General features: G+C 43.6%; 1 protein-coding gene across 2 annotated transcripts; it reads left to right on the forward strand.

Annotated features, from left to right (window-relative positions):
• The first annotated feature begins 335 nt into the window (after positions 1–335).
• On the forward strand, positions 336–17,087 carry HSPB1 (heat shock protein family B (small) member 1). 2 transcript variants are annotated; one of them, XM_056556786.1, is made up of 3 exons: positions 336–888; positions 12,228–12,291; positions 16,563–17,087. In XM_056556786.1, the coding sequence occupies exons 1-3, from the start codon at positions 495–497 to the stop codon at positions 16,747–16,749; spliced, it is 645 nt and encodes a 214-aa protein (XP_056412761.1). In that variant the 5' UTR covers positions 336–494; the 3' UTR covers positions 16,750–17,087. The 2 variants fall into 2 exon arrangements, 1 of the variants encoding a protein (XP_056412761.1); XR_008888701.1 differs by lacking the exon at positions 336–888 and adding an exon at positions 4,017–4,223 and having other exon boundaries at positions 16,563–16,637.
• The last annotated feature ends 1,914 nt before the right edge of the window (positions 17,088–19,001 follow it).

Below are 19,001 nucleotides of genomic sequence, written 5' to 3' on the forward strand. Positions count from 1 at the left end.
TTTATGGTCTGGAGTTCTCCTTTAACAGAACACATTAAACCTGTATGTTTACAAATTTGCCCCATACAAAGAATAGGGTCTGGAGGCGTCCAATATGTCTATGCCCATGGGGCTTGCCATAAAGCATATTACTAAATGCTGTTAAAAACAGATCAGGCAAGACTTTAAATAACACAGTGTCAGAGGTGTTGTGCAAATAAGTTCTTAAAAAAGCTTTATGTATTATTAATTTTCTATTGCTTATTACATGTCAATGTATAGTCACAAAATAAAGAATATTCTCAATAGCCTGTCACTGCATTGTTATGCTAAGATACGAGAACTTTCCATAACAACTACTTGGGTCATTTCCAATAATAGCTCCGTCATTTCAACCTCTAAAAATAGTCACTGGACTCTCCATAAAACAGCTGCACCTTCCATGTTGAACAGCAGACTGAAGCCCAGGCAGAGCAGAGATAACTTGTCTAACTGATCCACGAACATAGTGAAGAATGTCTGAACGCAGAATACCCTTCACTTTCCTCCGTACACCCAGCTGGGAGCCTTTCCGGGACTGGTACCAAGGAACCAGCCGATTGTTTGACCAGTCATTTGGTATGCCAAGAATACCTGAAGACTGGTACCAATGGCCTAGCACTAACTGGCCTGGTTATGTCCGTCTTTTTCCAAGTCACTCAGTAGCTGTGCCACCAACTACCCCAGCTGTTGCTGCATCTGCTGCGGAGACTGTGCCTGATTTCCAAAGGGTTTTGAGTCGTCAACTCAGCAGTGGAATCTCTGAGATCCAACATACATCAGACCACTGGAAGGTCAGCTTGGATGTCAACCATTTTTCTCCAGAAGAACTGGTTGTGAAAACAAAGGATGGCATTGTGGAAATCACAGGTATGAACGATGACGCATAAAGGGAATTTATCAAAACTGGTTCAGAGAAAAAGTGGTGCAGTTGCCCATAGCAACCAATCAGATCACTTCTTTAATTATTAAATAATTTTTGAAAAATAATAGAAGCGATCTGATGAGTTGCTGTGAGCAACTGGTCAAGTTTTCCTCTGCAAATTTTTTGATAAATGAAGCTATGATGGGTAATTGTCAAATTAATAATAGGCAAAAAAATATTTGAAATTCAGCATATTCGATATAAAAATATGTTATGTTTGTACTGACAATAAGGTAAATTCCCAGGCATGGGCAAAACTTTTAAAATTGACACAAATTTAGATTTTACGTACTTTGCTGCTTCAGTGTTTTAAGGTCTTTTAGTCAGATATTTCAATGTTATACTGAAGTACAATTGTAGGCATTTATTATTTTTTTAAACTTTTATTGACAAATACATCACATTTATGTAAAGACTCCATATTTACATTGTTGACCATCTGCAATGTGCCCTGACATCCTGGTTATTAGCTTCTGGAGCAGACAACTCATTCTTGTCTTATCAGTGCTTGCAGTTCCTCACAATTTCTGTGTTTTTGTTTGTCCACCAGCTTATTGTCTCAATGGGATTGATACCTGGAGGGTTTCAAAATGTCAATGTTTGTTCCCAAACTCCTGAATGGACAGTGAACAATTAGTTGTCATGCACATGGCAGAACTGTTAAGTCCCCTATGCACATTAGAGAAAAGTTGGCAGAACCTATGAACCGCTCCTCTGTCTTATGTGTATAGGGACCTCTAGACTTTCCCCTGACAGATGATCTTCAGAGTCTGCTGGTGACTTTGTCTCCTCTCCCTATTCCAAACGCATGCACAATCAGAATGATTTACTGTTGGCCCAACAGCTATTGAAGCTGTAAGGCCCCCTATAGTAGATAGGCTCATAAAGAACCTTCGGCTCCGTACTATTAAGCGCTATATTGCCATATGGTGCCTAAAGTGTGTCCGTGATACATTATCCTATAGATCAGGTCACATTTTTTTTTCTGCGCTCTTTAAATAAAGTCAGAAACATAAGAGGACCAGTAGATTCTGGAGTGGTTGTTTTGTGCTCTGCATATCTTAGAGTTATAGCAACTTAGAAACCCATCTACTTCTATTTCTAAAAGTATAAAGCCAGGCATACGCACATAAATAATGCACAGAAGCTCGTAATATTTGCTCTGCCTCTAACAGTATACTGAACAATGTGCAGGAAGCCTGGCTAGTTCTTTTCCACCACTATATGAATGAGTATTTATATATCCACCATATCCAGTTATGAGGATCACAAAATATATAAAATTATTTACACCGCTTACTGCAAAGTTTATTTTCATTCTACCTTTGTTTCATTATTTTGTTATGCCATGTTTGCTTTCATATTCTAGTCCTCTGTTCAGGGGCGTACCTAGAGTATTTGGCACCCGGGGCGGACCCTTTGTTTGGCACACCCTTCCCCCCCTTAATCACGTCTTTTCTGATCAGCAGCGTCCGCTTTCCGTTTCTTCTCTGTCCGGATAAGACCACCATGTGGATCTCTTAACATCTGCAGGAAAAACATGTCAGACTCTGCATTTTTCCAGTGCCCTCCACTTCACCACACATTCTTTCCATCTATAGGCCCACAAACTGTAATAATGCCCTCCTTGGTGTCCTGCACAGTAAACGGGCAGGTAGGTAGGAAGCCAGGTAAATAGGTAACTAGGTAGGTAGATCATGAAGCCAGATATGTAGGTAGGTGACAAGTTAGGTAGGTAGGGGGCTAGCTAGGTAGTTAGGCAGCCGTGTATGAAGGCCAGGTATGTACATAGTTAGGTAGCTGGGTATGTAGGTAAGTAGTTAGGCATCCAGGTATAAAGTTAGGTAGGCCCCCTTTCCTGTAAGTATAGGCAGCAGAGTTAAACCCCCTTCCCAATAGGTATAGAGTTAACCCCCCTTTCTCCTTAGGTATAGGCAGCAGAGTCCCCCCACCCCCTTTCCCCGTAAGTATAGACAGAGTTAAAAACCCCATTTACCATAGGTATAGGCAGAGTTAAACCCCTTTTTTCCCATAGGTATAGGCAGATTCCCCCCCCCTCTTCCCCATTGGTATAGGCAGAGTTACCTTCCCCTCCCCTCTTTCCCATAGGTATAAGCAGGTACACCCCCCCCCCTCATTCCCATAGGTATACGCAGAGCTACACCCCCCCTTTCCCATAGGTATATGCAGTTACACCCCCCCCTTTCCCATAGGTATATGCAGTTACACCCCCCCCTTTCCCATAGGTGTATATGCAGTTACACCCCCCCTCTTTCCCACATGTAAATGCAGCTACACCCCCCCTCTTCCCCATAGGTATATGCAGTTACACCCCCCTCTTTCCCACATGTATATGCAGCTACACCCCCCCTCTTCCCCATAGGTATATGTAGAGTAACCCCTCCCCTTCCCCAAAGGTATATGTAGAGTAACCCCTCCCCTTCCCAATAGGTATATGTAGAGTAACCCCTCCCCCATAGGTATATGTAGAGTAACCCCCCCCTTCCCCATAGGTATATGTAGAGTAACCCCCCCTCCCCATAGGTATATGTAGAGTAACCCCTCCCCTTCCCCATAGGTATATGTAGAGTAACCCCCCCTTCCCCATAGGTATATGTAGAGTAACCCCCCTCCCCTTCCCAATAGGTATATGTAGAGTAACCCCCCCTCCCCTTCCCTTCCCCATAGGTATATGTAGAGTAACCCCCCCTCCCCTTCCCTTCCCCATAGGTATATGTAGAGTAACCCCTCCCCTTCCCTATAGGTATATATAGAGTAACCCCTCCCCTTCCCAATAGGTATATGTAGAGTAACCCCCCCTCCCCTTCCCCATAGGTATATGTAGAGTAACCCCCCTCCCCTTCCCAATAGGTATATGTAGAGTAACCCCCCCCTCCCCTTCCCTTCCCCATAGGTATATGTAGAGTAACCCCCCCTCCCCTTCCCTTCCCCATAGGTATATGTAGAGTAACCCCTCCCCTTCCCCATAGGTATATATAGAGTAACCCCTCCCCTTCCCAATAGGTATATGTAGAGTAACCCCCCCTCCCCTTCCCCATAGGCAGGAGTGTATAGAGGCACGGCTGGTAGAGATAACAGCAGGGGACAAGAAGAAAGAGCAGATACAAGTGTTAGGAAGAGACATCTTGTCATACAGGCATTCTCTGAACACTGTCTCCCGGGGTCCTGCTGCTGCTGACGGCCCCTCCCTGCTCCTCTCTGGCAAAGGAAAGGAAGAGATGGAGGATAGAAGATCAGCTGGAGCTGCCATGAGGGGGCTGTAAGTGTTCATCAGCCGGGTCTGTCAGTGAGGACTGTAGCGAGGGTGGACTGTGTGAGGGGACTTAGAAGAGTCCACAGTGACAGTAACTGATGATCAGCAGGGTGGTCTGTCAGGGAGGACTGGCCTCCTCTGTACAAGCAGCTTCAGGGAGATTATAGTGTTTTTGTGTTTTGTTTTTTTCCTTATTTATTCTGATATACACTATGGGGGAGATTTAACAAGACCTGTCCAGAGGAAAAGTTGCCCATAGCAACCAATCAGATGCTTATTTTACTTTTGAAAAGGCCTCTGAAAAATGAAAGAAAGGATCTGATTGGTTGCTATGGGTAACTTTTCCTCTGGACAGGTCTTGTTAAATCTCCCCCATAGTGTCCCCCTCCTACAGTACCTGAAAAGCTTAGTCCAGCATAGTTGTTCTTTCCCTCCCTATAAACCAGTGTTTCCCAACCAGGGGGCCTCCAGTTGGTACAAAACTACAACTCTCAGCCAAAGGCTGTCCAGGCATTCTGGGAGTTGCAGTTTTGCAACAGCTGGAGGCACCCTGCTTGGGAAACACTGCTATAAACCAATAGTGTTACCCACCTGTGCCTCTATAATGCCATTCCACATCTGTATCTTCCCCAGATCATCAGTCCCTACAATTTTTGTATTGTTCTTGTGGACCTGTCCAGAGGAAAAGTTGCCCATAGCAACCAATCAGATTGCTGCTTTCAGTTTGCAGAGGCCTTGTTAAAAATGAAAGATGCGATCTGATTGGTTGCTATGGACAACTTTTCCTCTGGACAGGTTATGATAAATCTCCCCCATTTTGCTGCAGAATTTCTGCTGGTAATTCGATAACAAAATCCACAGTATAAAATCTGCAGCAAAAAAATCTGTAGCAAAATCCCAATGGCTGGATTCACACTGTAAAGCACAACTCCTTTGCTTATGATAAATAACTATTGTGCAGAACCAATTTGGCTTCTAAAAACCTTAAAGGGGTACTTCTTTTATTTTTAAAGAACTGGTGCCAGAAAGTTAAACAGATTTCTAAATTACTGCTATTTAATAATATAGCAATTGTATGCTACAGAGGAAATTCTTTTCTTTTTAAATATCTTTTTTGTCCTGTCCCCAGGAACTGTCCAGAGCAGCATAGGTTTGCTATGGGGATTTTCTCCTGCTCTGGACAGTTCCTGATACAGGCATCAGGTGTCAGCAGAGAGCACTGTGGACAAGACAAAAAGAAATTCATAAAGAAAATAATTTCCTCTGTAGTATATAGCTGCTAATAAGTACTGGAAGGGAAAAGATTTTTTTAATAGAAGTAATTTACAAATCTGTTTAACTTTCTGGGACCAGTTGATTAAAAAAAAAAATAATAATAATAATAATGTTTTCCACCAGAGTACCCTTTTAACAGGGCTCCTTTCTCCCCACTCCTGGAACTGTCCACAGCTGATAACTGAGCATAGTCCATATGCAGCTTATGTAGCACCAGACCCAGCGTGACACGAGGTGTGGACAGCACCAGGACACTGCGATGAGCTTATCTCCAGCCGCAGTGATGTCCCACCTCGGTCAGTAATAGGCTGAGTGCATGTCATATAAGGAGCCTTGGCCTGTTATATGACACTGCGCTCATTGTATCACTGATCAAGGCGGGAAATCGCTGCGCCCGGCAATAACTTCATCGCAGTGTTTTGATCTGTGCACAGGAAACAGAAAGAAGGCTGGAACGGAGGACAGAAAAGCTATATCAGTGCAACGGGAGAGCTGTGGATGGTATGTTAAAGTGGATAAGTGTTTGATCGCGGGGGGTACAAACGCTGGGCCCCCCGCAATCTTGTGCACGGGGCCACAGCTCTGCCGCGCAGGGGACGTGCCAGCCGCGGCGTGACGTCACGGCTGACACGCCTCCTCCATGTAGTTCAATCGGAGAAGCGGGGAGGCAGCGTTTGTGCCTCCCTGCCTCTCCCATAGAACTGTAAGGGGACAGGGCGGGTGCGTAACTGTCGACCTTTCACTGAGTGCTAATGCGGGGGCCCCGTTAGGGAGATCGCGGGGGTCAAACACTTATCCTCTATCCTGTAGATTTCCCAAGCGCGGTCCTCAAGTCCCCCTAACAGGTCATGTTTTCAAGATTCCCTTAGTCTTTCACAGGTGATATAATTCTGGTCTGTGCATCAGGCATCTCTACAACTATATCACCTGATAACATGACCTGTTGGGGGGTATTTAAAGGACAACTGCAGCCAAATTTAACTTATCCTCTATCCACAAGATAGGGGATAAGTGTTTGATCGCGGGGGGTCCGACCGCTGGGACCCCCCGCGATCTCCCTAACGGGGCGCCGGCATTAGCGCTCATTGTGAGCGATAATGCATGTAGCGTCGAGCTCTGAGCTCGATGGTTTACGCCCCATCCCCGCCGCCATACAGTTCTATGGGGGAGGCATGAACGCTGCCTCCCCGCCTCTCCCATAGAGATGTATGGAGGGGGCATGTCGGCCGCAACTTCATGCCGTACAGGAGATCGCAGCGGGGCCCAGCAGTCGGACCCCTCGCGATCAAACACTTATCCCCTATCCTGTGGATAGGGGATAAGTTAAATTTTGGCTGCAGTTGTCCTTTAAGGACCGTGCTTGGGTTAACACTGGTCTAGGGAGTTGCATATGGATCGGGTGTGCCCTTTTTTTCACATTGAGCCCCTGCCCCTCAAAATTCCTGTGCACGTCCCTGCCCATAGGTATATGTAGAGTAACCCCCCCTCCCCTTCCCCATAGGTATATGTAGAGTAACCCACCTCCCCTTCCCTTCCCCATAGGTATATGTAGAGTAACCCACCTCCCCTTCCCTTCCCCATAGGTATATGTAGAGTAACCCCCCCTCCCCTCCCCCATAGGTATATGTAGAGTAACCCCCCCCCCCATTCCCCATAGGTATATGTAGAGTAACCCCCCCCCTCCCCTCCCCCATAGGTATATGTAGAGTAACCCCCCCTCCCCTTCCCCATAGGTATATGTAGAGTAACCCCCCCTCCCCTATAGGTATATGTAGAGTAACCCCCCCCCTCCCCATAGGTGTATGCAAAGTTGAGAAAAAAAATAAAAAATGATGCTCACCTGATATCCCACGCAGCGATCTCCTCAGCGATCTCCTCCACAGTACAGGTGCCGATGAGTGACGTCACCGGCGCTTGTACTGTGTGCTGCGTGGGGGCGGAGGTCACATCTCCTCTGTGTAGCTGCAGATGCGGCTCACACAGAGGGGACGCCCTCTCCTGTATGTGCGTGTATCGCGCATGCAGGAGAATGTAGCGCTGTCTGCTGGGGATCTGGGACGAGTGTCCCGGATCCTCAGCAGTGGCGGCGGCGGGTCAGTCCGCCCCTGGCACCCCCCTTGTAAGTGGCACCCGGGGCGGGCCGCCCGCCCCCCTTAGTACGCCACCCCCCCCTTAGTACGCCACTGCCTCTGTTTTGTGTGGCCGTCAAAGCTGCCGTATGTTCCTAGTTTACTACATTAATATCAATAAATTAGCCTCAGATGGTCTTCCTAAAGTGTTTTTAATTTGGTAGAAAAACTGCATGGCATCTGTATTGATAAAGCAATGAATCTATTAGTTATCATTAGATTTCCAATAGAGAATTCATGGGATCTTCAGAATTAAATAGATGGTGATGACCACATAGGGGGTTCACTTACCCTGAGGAGAGCGGATTCAAGTATTATATCATGAGCTCAATAATTCAGGTGTCACCTACCAGAAGAATAATAGGCTTAATGCTTACACTATTCTTGACTTTTCTTTCTAGAAGAAAATAATAATATAAACTGCAACCACAGTGATTTTGTAATGGATAGGACTGGCTCAGCACATTAAATATTCATATGACTTTTAGTTGGCTTTTAGTCTATAATGCAGTAGGGTGATGTTTACTGTTAAGCACTGTGTATAATGGTGTAAAGAGGACATGTCTTTATAGCAGTACTGCCAATCTCTGAAATACATGAAGCATCTGACTATGAGATGTTATTGGTTAACCTGCACCTCAAGACCCATCTCACATTGAACCTAACAAAGGGTTGTGATCTTACTGCCAATGTGTAATAGAGATTTTTCACATGAAATATTTATTTACCATGGGATATGATGATAATACAAATGTATATACAGCTCCATCTGTAACAATATCTAATGCATGTTACCACAAAGGCCAGTGCAAACATCATAACATTGTAGGAGCATATTTGAGACATATGAGATACCATTTTCACTATATTAGCATATACCGTATATATTCGAGTATAAGCTGAGTTTTTCAGCACCATTTTTCGTGCCAAAAACATCCCCCTAGGCTTATACTCGAGTGATGGGAACAAAAAATCGCAGGCATAGGGGTGGTGAGGGGATGGGCCGTCCATCGTCGCTCATCTATGCTGCAGGAACCGTCCGACTTCCAGTGGGGAGGGTGAGCCGGTCCGGGCCATCCATCTTGACCAGGAGGCCCTCTTCTCCGCTCGGGGATGGCCCTGGACTAGTGACGCTGCATTGACGCGGTCATGCAGGGACGTCCGTGTGCAGCAGAAGTCCGTGACGTCAGGGGTGTCCCTACGCGGCGGCGTCAATGCAACATCACTAGTCTGAGGCCAGCCCGTGGCGGAGAAGAGGGCCTCTCGGTCAAGATGGATGGCCCGAACCGGCTCACCCACCCCACTGGAAGTCGGACGGTCCCTGCAGCGACGTTGGACGGCTGCTAGGGAAGGGCTGACAGAGCTGCAACTGGGGAGGTGAGTAGAGAACAAGAGAGGGGGGTCTGTATGATGGGGGATGAGGGGGGTCTGGATAATGATAGGAGGGATGAGGAGGGGGTCTGGATGATGACAGTGGGAGTCGGGATGATGACGGGGGGGGGGGGAATGATGACAGAGGGGGGGATGATGTATTTCCCACCCTAGGCTTATACTCAAGTCAATAGGTTTTCCTGGGTTTTGGGGGGGAAATTAGGAGCCTTGGTTCATATTCGGGTCAGCTTATACTCGAGTATATACGGTAATAACTAATCCATGTGCTATTAGACAAGTTTTTAGATTACAATAAACAAAAAGCTAAAGCTAATTTTGGTAGACAATTGTGGCTTAAACTTAAAGGGGTATTCTCAAGATAAAAAATATGTTTTTGAATCATATATTCTCTAAAAATGTAAACAAATTGGCAAATTACTTTTATTTAAAAATCTCAAGCCTTTCAGTACTGATCAGCTGCTGGAAGAAGTAATGTAATCTTTATAGCCAGGCACAGTTCTCTCTGCTGCCATCTCTGTCTGTGTCAAGAACTGTACAAAGTAGGGGTGTAAGAAAAAATTGATTCACTCGATTATCGTGATTTTTTATTTGGCGATACGGTATCGATTCAAAATATTTTTGAATCGATCCTTTTAGGTACGTGGAATTCGTATCTCCCGACGCTCGAAACATGTAGTTACGGGCGCCGGGCAGGGGAATTTTTCCTGCTCGTGCAAGCAGGGCCGGACCTGACAAGCGCGGCGGCACACTGGGTGTATGGAGCGGGCTTCCGACTCGTGCCCGCTCCGTACTGATTTCAGGGGCCGCCGCTAATAGCCAGCATACAGCGATCGCCGCGGCTGGCTATTAACCCTTTAGATCGCCGCTGTCAATGCTGACAGCGGCGTCTAAAGGGATCTGTGAATGCTCCCTGGTGGGCTAGTGGGGTGGATCGCCCCACCGCAGCACGATCGCGGGCGGGCGATCCACTGTGGAGGTAGACGGAGGGCTTACCTCTGCTTCCTGCTGTCCCTTGGTTCTGTCATTGATAGAGCCTGGCTTGACTAGGCTCTATCAATGAATCACAGAGCAATGGAGTTCAATAGAACTCTATTCATCTGACTGAGGAATCTAATGATTCCTCCTAAAAGTCTAATAAAGTGTATAAAAAAAATTAAAATAAATGTTTTAATAAAAGTTTAAAAGACATTGTTTTTGAGACAAAATCGGGATATATCGCGATATATTGTCTCGTAAACAGAATCGGGATGTATTGGGATATATCGTATCGACATACATGTATCGCGATAAGTATCGTATCGAAAATTCTTGACGATTCCCACCCCTAGTACAAAGCAGTAGCAAATCTCTATAGCAAACCTCTCCAACTCTGGGCAGTTCTTGACATGGACAGAGGTGGCAGCAGAGAGTACCATCTCTTACTGTAAAAACTAAACAACTTCCTTTAGGGTATACATCATCTGATAAGTACTAAAAGGCTTAAGGTTGAGATTTTAAATTAAAATAATTTGCAAATTAGTATAACTTCCTAACACCAGTTGATTTAAATAAAAAAAAATTCCTCTGGAATACCCCTTTAAAGGGAATCTGTCAGCTGTGTTTTCTGCTAAAAGCTGCAAACTTACATAATTTTCCTTTTATGTTTCACCCATGTATCAAGGAGGCAGGGCCAAGTGCCACAGCTTGGTATGACTCCACATCTGCCCTCATCCTTGGCTCCTCCTTGACTGATGTACAGGGCCCTCTATGTCATTCAAAAAGGGTCTGGGAGGTGAGAGCGAGTGAGAATACATGCCAGGTTGGGGAACCTGAGCACCTGAGCCCCGCCTCCTTGACACTTGGATGAAAAATAAAAAAAAGGCAATTTAAAGTTTGGCAACCACCATCACCTCGAGGTAAGGTAGAGTTTGCTTCTTTGCCCTAAAATGATGTCTGCAGCTCTAAGCAGCAAATACAGATGACAGATTTCCTTTGGTAAACTTTAAAATTGTATAAACTTAAATTACACAGTCTGAAGATGCACCAGATATTCAAAGAGTCACTGTTATAAATCTGATGCATTAATAGACTGGTCTAGTCTAAATGTATACTGTTTAAGAACTAGGCAGTTTTTATTTATCTCCCCCAGTATATCTTTTTGGTCTTGTGCACATAAAAGAGACAGCTTGTACCATGGCATATAGAATTTCTTCAGATTCACACAACAATCCATAGTCTGTAGTGTGCAGCTATATTATGCGCACATACAGCACTGCATTATGGAGGCGTTTCCCCTGGAAACTGCATAATATAGCATCTGATGGATCACGGCACACTTTTTAATAAATCTGAGGGGAAAAAACTCTATTTGTCTCCATATGAGTCCCTATACACTTCTGTAGGAGCTAAATTATGGCTCCATACAACTTGGAATTTGTGTGGAGACTTAAATGGGTACTCCGGCCCCAAGACATCTTATCCCCTATCCAAAGGATAGGGGAGAAGAGGACGGATCACGTGGGTCTTACCACTGGGGACTCCCGCAATCTAGCATGCAGCACCCACCTGTAAGTACTGCCGGAAGGTTCTCAGTCTTTTGCCTCCCGAGTGGAATAGAGTATAGTTAATTTTCAGAAAGATGACAAAGTATATAAAGAGAAGAAAACTCAGACTATGAAGGAAATCAGAGATAAATGACTATGATATGAAAAGAAGCATCCTGTAAACATGAAGCTGCAAAACAAAAAGGAAAACAGCAAACACCTAAAGACTGTCCGCCATGCATGCTACCACCTACCAAGTCCAACCCCACTGGGTAATGGATTATCGTGACGTCACGACTCCGTCCCGTGTGACATCACGCCCCGCCCCCTCAATGCAAGTCTATGGGAGGGGGCGTGACGGGCGTGACTTGCATTAAGGGGGCGGGGCGTGAAGTCACACGGGGGCTTAGTCGTGACGCCACGATAATCTGTCCCCGTGGTCGGTAGGCAAAAGACTGAGAACCTCAAGTGCTTCCATCAGTACTTACAGGTGTTTGCTGCATGCTAGATTGCGGGGGTCCCCAGTGGCGGGACCCCCGCGATCAGACATCTAGATAAGATGTCTTGGGGCCAGAGTACCCCTTTAATCCCAATATTTGATCCTATGTCATTATAAGATGTTCTATGTATGTATACTATAAGATTATTTTGAAATAATAATAATAATGTTAATTATTTCCATTTTCTTTTAGGAAAGCATGAGGAGAAACAAGATGAGCATGGATTTATTTCCAGATGCTTTACCAGAAAATACACGTGAGTCCATAGAACGTATTGTACTTTTTCAATGGCCGCATATAAATCATATCAGAAAATGTATCATGAAACATAGCTTTCTCATAAATGATGTAATATACGCATGCTATAGGTTGTTATAAAGGGATTAGTTTCAGTAAATCTATAAGAAAGAAGATCATATTAAATGAAATAGGCCAGATACAGTCACTAATAAATTATGTTTGGTCTATTATACCCAATGGATGGATCATGGGTTGGCTTCAGTATACATAGCCATATTGTTTTGCCAATATGCCAACATTTTATCTGAACATAGGCTAGTTTATAGATGTGAATGTAGCCATAACTAATAATAGACATTATGTAAACTGCTACTAATAGTGGTACTTGTTGGACTTAACTGATTAATCAGGACTGGTCTCCAATTCTTGGTTTCAACTATAGGCAGCTAAAAAATACCATTTTACTTTAAGAAAACCCTTTGTTCTTTAAAGGGGTACCCCAGTGGAAATTTTTTTTATTTAAAATCAACTGGTGCCAGAAAGTTAAACAGATTTGTAAATTACTTCTATTAAAAGTTCCTGTTCTATTACTTCTATTAAAAAATCCAGTTCCTATTAGCTGCTGTATACTACAGAGGAAATTAATTTCTTTTTGGAACACAGAGCTCTCTGCTGACATCATGATCCCAGTGCTCTCTGATGACACCTCTGTCCATTTTAAGAACTGTGCAGAGTAGGAGAAAATCCCCATAGCAAACATATGCTGCTCTGTTTTCCACCGGAGTACCCCTTTAAGTCTGGAATCTGAAACCAACTGGGCCATACATGTTGCAAAGTATACACTACTTAAACTTCAGCTACCTATTAACATTAGGCAAAATTACAGGAATAACAGACTCTAAAGAAGGAGGGAGGACATTGCACCTATTCACCTGTAGGACTGATTTTTGTCTCCCTGATGTACCACTATAATAGATGTCATTTAGTGACATAGGTCATACATATGATAACACATTTAAAACAATATGCTGTGTGGATTCATCTTAAAGGGGTACTCAACTGGAAAAAAAATGTTTTTAAATCAACTGGTGCCAGAAAGTTAAACAGATTTGTAAATTACTTAAGATTTAAAAAAAAGATTACTTAAGATTTAAAAAAAAAATCTTAATCCTTGCAGTACTCATCGTCTGCTGTATAATACAGAGGAAGTTCTTTTCTTTTTGAATTTCCTTTCTATCTGACCACAGTGCTCTCTGCTGTCACCTCTGTCCATTTTAGGAACTGTCCAGAGCAGGAGAGGTTTGCTATGGGCATATGCGTCTACTCTGGACCGTTCCTAAAATGGACAGAGGTGTCAGCAGAGAGCACTGTGGTCAGACAGAAAGGAAATGAAAAAAGAAAATAACTTCCTGTGGACCATATAACAGCTGATAAGTACTGGAAGGATTAGGATTTTTAAATACAAGTAATTTACAAATCTGTTTCACTTTCTGGCACCAGTTAGTTTAGAATTATTTTTTTTCCCAGTGGAGTACCCCTTTAATGAAATGCAGAAGTCTGTGTTATTCCATCCAGTAAACCTTGATGGAAACCATCTAAATGGCGGCCCTTTTTTTGCCCTCCATCCTGTAATGTCTATGGATATGCCAGGACTATTCTCAGCTTATACAGTAAACGTTCACTACAAATGTGGTGTGAAATGATCAGGCAGGTGGTGTGGTGTAATGGGGCCAGCATCAGATCTATGTGAAGATGACATGAAGTAATAATGGTGGACAAGTTTCATATCAGTTATGTACAAATGCACCCATGCCACTGAGCTGAACCCATATATTTATGGGATAGTCCGAAAAGACATCAGCTGACTAGCGTTAGATGGTTTCTTTCAGAGCCACAAAGTGAAGGAGATCTGGCTACTAGGAGGTTCTCTTCAGATAGAGAATGTCATGCATTCCACAGTGGAAGCGTTACTGATAATCTTTTGTCACACATTGTCATATGGTGTTCAGTGTTGGATGCCAGGTACAAAGAGATAAAGTGCTGCGCCTCAGACTAAAGAGAGACAATGTGGGAAACCATCCAAAAACATTAAAGGACAACTGCAGCAGCATTACACTTATCCCCTATACACAGGATAGGGGATAAGTGTTTGATTGCGGGAGGTCTGACTGCTGGGACCCCCCCCGATCTCCCTAACGGGGCGCCGCCATAAGCGCTCATGGTGAGCGCTAAGGCACGTAGCGTCGACCTAGAGGTCTACGGTGACGCCCCGTCTCCCCCCATCCCCATACAGTTCTATGGGGGAGGCGGGGAGGTACGAACGCTGCCAAAGAGATGTATGGAGGAGGCATGCCGACTGCAACATCATGCTGCGGCTGGCACGCCCCCTGCACGGGCCCCGTACAGGAGATCGCCGGGGACCCCAGTGTTCGGTCCCCCCGCGATCAAACACTTATCCCCTATCTTGAGCATAGGGATAAGTGTTTGTAACGCTACAGATGTCCTTTAAGGTTATTCATGGCTCCATCTCATACTAACAATGAACCTACAATTGTGAATGTATTTTCGTCTTCATCTGTATACCATAGCCTATGGTAACCCTTGTTTGTAAGCTATTACAGGGGGTAGGATATATAGGTAGTAAGTGAAAATTACTATAGAAGTTGATAAGGGAGATTTATCCCAACCTGTGCAGAGGAAAAGTGGAGCAGTTGCCCATAGCAACCAGTCAGACTTCAAGTTAAATGGGTTATTCAGGATTAGAAAAACATAGCTGCCTTCTTCCAGAAACAGAACCATTAATGTCTTCAGTTTGTGTTTACAATCATATCTAAGTTCGATTGGAATAAATGGAGTTGTAATACCACACACAACCTGAGGACAAGTGTGGCGCTCTTTTTTGGAAGAAAGCAGCCATGTTTTTCTAATCTGGGATAACCTCTTCAAAGATTTGTCTGAACAGTTGCACGTAAAATACATACATGTATCCTAGTTACTGACAAAGATAAATCAATGTCCCTGTTAACAGCACATGACTGATGGAATGACTGATGGAAAGTTCTGGTACTCAGAGCGCTTCCTCCAGGATGGGTGCAGGACATTTTAGGGCCTGCAGATACAACAAGCAGAAAACTATTTGTTTCCATAAAGAACACCGAAATGTGTAAATAGCTTTCTTAGAATCCATACCAAGTCCATAGGTGCACTCCAGGTAAACACAGAGCAGTGGTCTCCAAACTGTGGACCTCCAGATGTTGCGAAACTACAACTCCCGGCATGCTGGAAGTTGTAGTTTTGGAACATCTGGAGGTCCGCAGGTTGGAGTCCACTGCATTAGAGTATGCATCCATGGTACCCATGATCTTCCTTTGCAAACCACTGCAGGAAATACATTATAAAATGTGATATACAGTATTTTTTGCTGAACGTGTCATTTTTAGGTTCAACAGTCGAAGCTGATTCATTTTTTATGTCCTAGGTCTCCAAACTTTGAACCTTCAGCCGTCACAAAACTGCAATTCTCAGCATGCCAAGCTGAGAGATGTAGTTTTGCAACAGCTGGAGGTCCGCAGTTTGGAGACCACTGTCATGTATATAAGTTCTTAATTTTAGCAATCATAACTTGCTGTATTTAGTTTTATATTGCTTCAAATTTCCAGAACAGAAAATAGTAAAATGTTAAACTTCTGACTGCTTGCAGCTGCCACTAGGGGGAACTAGTATACGAGTATAATGTATAAACCTGGCTGGAAATATACTATTGAATTCATATTCAAATCATATCAACTGGCTCCAGAGAGTTAAACAGATCTGTAATTTCCTTTTTTTTATTTTTTTTTATGTATTTTAAAATCTTAATCCTTCCAGTACTTATCAGCTGCTGTATGCTCCAGAGGTAGTTGAATTGTTATTTTCTGTCAGACCACAGTGCTCTGTTCTGACACCTCTGTCCATGTCAGGAACTGTCCAGAGCAGGAGAGGTTTGCTATGGGGATTTGCTAATGCTCTGGACAGTTCCTGACATGGACAGAGGTGTCAGCAGAGAGCACTGTGGCCAGACAGAAAGAACAATTCAACTTCCTCTGTAGCATACAACAGCTGATAAGTACTGGAAGAATTAAGATTTTTTAGCTTTTTTAGATTTTTTGTAAGTAATTTACAAATCTGTTTAACTTTCTGGTATCAGTTGATTGAAAATTGGTTTCCACCGGAGTACCCCTTTAAGGCCATATTCCACGATCATGTTCCAGTGTAACCATCAGCATTGATTGTGATCTCTTTTTGTAGTCTTCCTCCAGGCGCAGACATTTCCACTGTGACTTCATCTCTTTCCCCTGATGGGATTCTGACAGTAGAGTCACCGCTCCCTAAACCAGCAATCCAGTCTGCAGAGATCACTATTCCTGTAACTTTCCAGAGCAAAGCGGAGATTGGCAAATCTGACACTAAGAAAGAAGAAACTGCCAAAAAATAAGATCCTGAAATGTCAACGGAGCAGATTTCTCTCACTGGTTTCTGTGTTATATCACCCATTTTTACACAAATAATGCAGTTTTGACAAATACATTTTGATGGAAAAAAGTAGTATAAGTCTTTATCTTTTTCTGTTTATTCCAATACAAAAAGAAATGTACACCAACTTTAAAGTGGACCTGTTACCAATCCCCCCAAATTTTGATTTTACTTTTTTGATGTGCCCTGATCACATTCCTTTTTACAGTTTCCTGATACTGCCTTCCATTGCTGAGATATGAGGGTTTATAGTTTGACCATTCAGACAATCAGTCAGATAGGTGTGAACTTCATTTTAATAATAGGAATGAATATCACGTGATGGGCGGGATTATACAGTCAGGGGGTGTGAATGTTTTACATTGAGGGGTGTGTCTGCCTAATGCAAACCCCCTGACTGTATAATTCCACCCATCACCAGTTAATTACCTTACCATACAAGTTTGCATATTTTCTAGTACACTTTATTTTGGTGGGTTAAAGGGGTACTCCACCCCCAGACATCTTATCCCCTATCCAAAGGATAGGGGATAAGATGTCAGATCGCCGGGGTCCCGCTGCTGGGGACCCCGGGGATTGCTGCTGCAGCACCCCGCTATCATTACTGCGCAGAGCGAGATCGCTCTGCGCGTAATGACGGGCAATACAGGGGCCAGAGCAGCGTTACGTCACAGCTCCGGCCCTCGTGACATCACGGCCTGCCCCCGTCATTACAAGTCTATGGGAACGGGGCATGGCAGTCGTCACGCCCCCTGCCATAGACTTGCATTAAGGGGACGGGCCGTGATGTCATGAGGGGCGGAGCCATGATGTCACGCTGCTCCGGCCCCTGTATCACCCGTCATTACGCACAGAGCGAACTCGCTATGTGCAGTAATGATGGCGTGGTGCCGCAGCGGCGATCCCCGGGGTCCCCAGCAGCGGCACCGCAGCAATCTAACATCTTATCCCCTATCCTTTGGATAGGGCATAAGATGCCAGGGGCGGAGTACCCCTTTAAAGGACCACATCCCATTACTCCTCTGCCTCTATCTGTACAGAACATGTGTACATTCACTTTTAAAGAGGTACACCGATAAAAAAATCATTTTTTTAAAATAAACTGGTGCCAGAAAGTTAAACCATTTGTAAATTACTTCTATTTAAAAATCTTAATCCTTCCAGTACTTATCAGCTGCTGTATGCTCCACAGGAAGTTCTTTTCTTTTAAAATGTATTTTCTGTCTGACCACAGTGCTCTCTTCTGACACCTCTGTCGGTCTCAGGAACTGTCCAGAGCAGGAGCAAATCACCATAGCAAACCTCTCCTGCTCAGGATAGTTCATGACATCAGCAGAGAGCACTGTGGTCAGACAGAAAATAAATTTAAAAGGAAAATAACTTCCTGTGGAGAAAACAGCAGCTGATAAGTACGGGAAGGTTTAAGATTTTTAAACAGAAGTTATTTACAAATCTGTTTAACTTTCTGGCACCAGTTGATTTAAAAAATATATATAGTTTTTCACCGGAGTACCTCTTTAACTACATTGTGTTGTTATAATTACTCGTGAAGCACTTATAAAAAGGTCTATCAGGGTATTTGTTGAGCCATAAAACAGGCCCTAGTGATAAGTGATAAGTTCCAAAGTCAGGTCGAAATAGATTGTCTTCTGCAGAACCTTTGCAACCAGTTCTTACATCAGAGTCTTGGTGGATATGTAAGTTAGAATAGTAAAAATACCCAAACGGACAACTCAAACCTGGAAGTAAAAAATTATGACTAAGAAGTATGTAAGTGACCAAGCACTATCAATTAATCCAGGTATTGGTGTTGGCTATAGGTATGTGAACTCCAAACAGAAATAGCAAATAACAAGAAAGAAAAAAAAAAAAAAAAAAAAAAACGGAGTCACTTATAAAATGTATATCATTTTATTAATTCCGTGGAATATAAGTACATAAAAATTGTATATATATTAGTAAAAAATACTATTTTTCAAGGAGGAATGAGGCTAAAAGGTGGTGTCACCGGCTCTGCAATGAAGGCTGGGTGTAATATATATATTAATGGATCCACCACAATTAGTACGCAGATTTACAAAAACAGGATGTTTTAGCAACCTGTAGGAAACATGTATATATAAATCTCACAGTGAGAGCGAAAAAATTATTATATATATATAACATGCAAAATAAAGTGCAGTGTGCATGTAAACAAGCATAACATTGTGGGGA

This window comes from Hyla sarda, chromosome 2 (genome assembly GCF_029499605.1).
Source record: "Hyla sarda isolate aHylSar1 chromosome 2, aHylSar1.hap1, whole genome shotgun sequence".
Lineage (NCBI taxonomy): Eukaryota > Metazoa > Chordata > Amphibia > Anura > Hylidae > Hyla > Hyla sarda.

Excerpts from the sequence above, each read along its gene's own strand:
- HSPB1 (XM_056556786.1), top strand. The coding sequence starts at position 495 with ATGTCTGAACGCAGAATACCCTTCACTTTCCTCCGTACACCCAGCTGG. Across the intron at positions 889-12,227 it reads TGGCATTGTGGAAATCACAG|GAAAGCATGAGGAGAAACAA; the intron begins GTATGAACGATG and ends ATTTTCTTTTAG. Across the intron at positions 12,292-16,562 it reads TGCTTTACCAGAAAATACAC|TCTTCCTCCAGGCGCAGACA; the intron begins GTGAGTCCATAG and ends CTCTTTTTGTAG.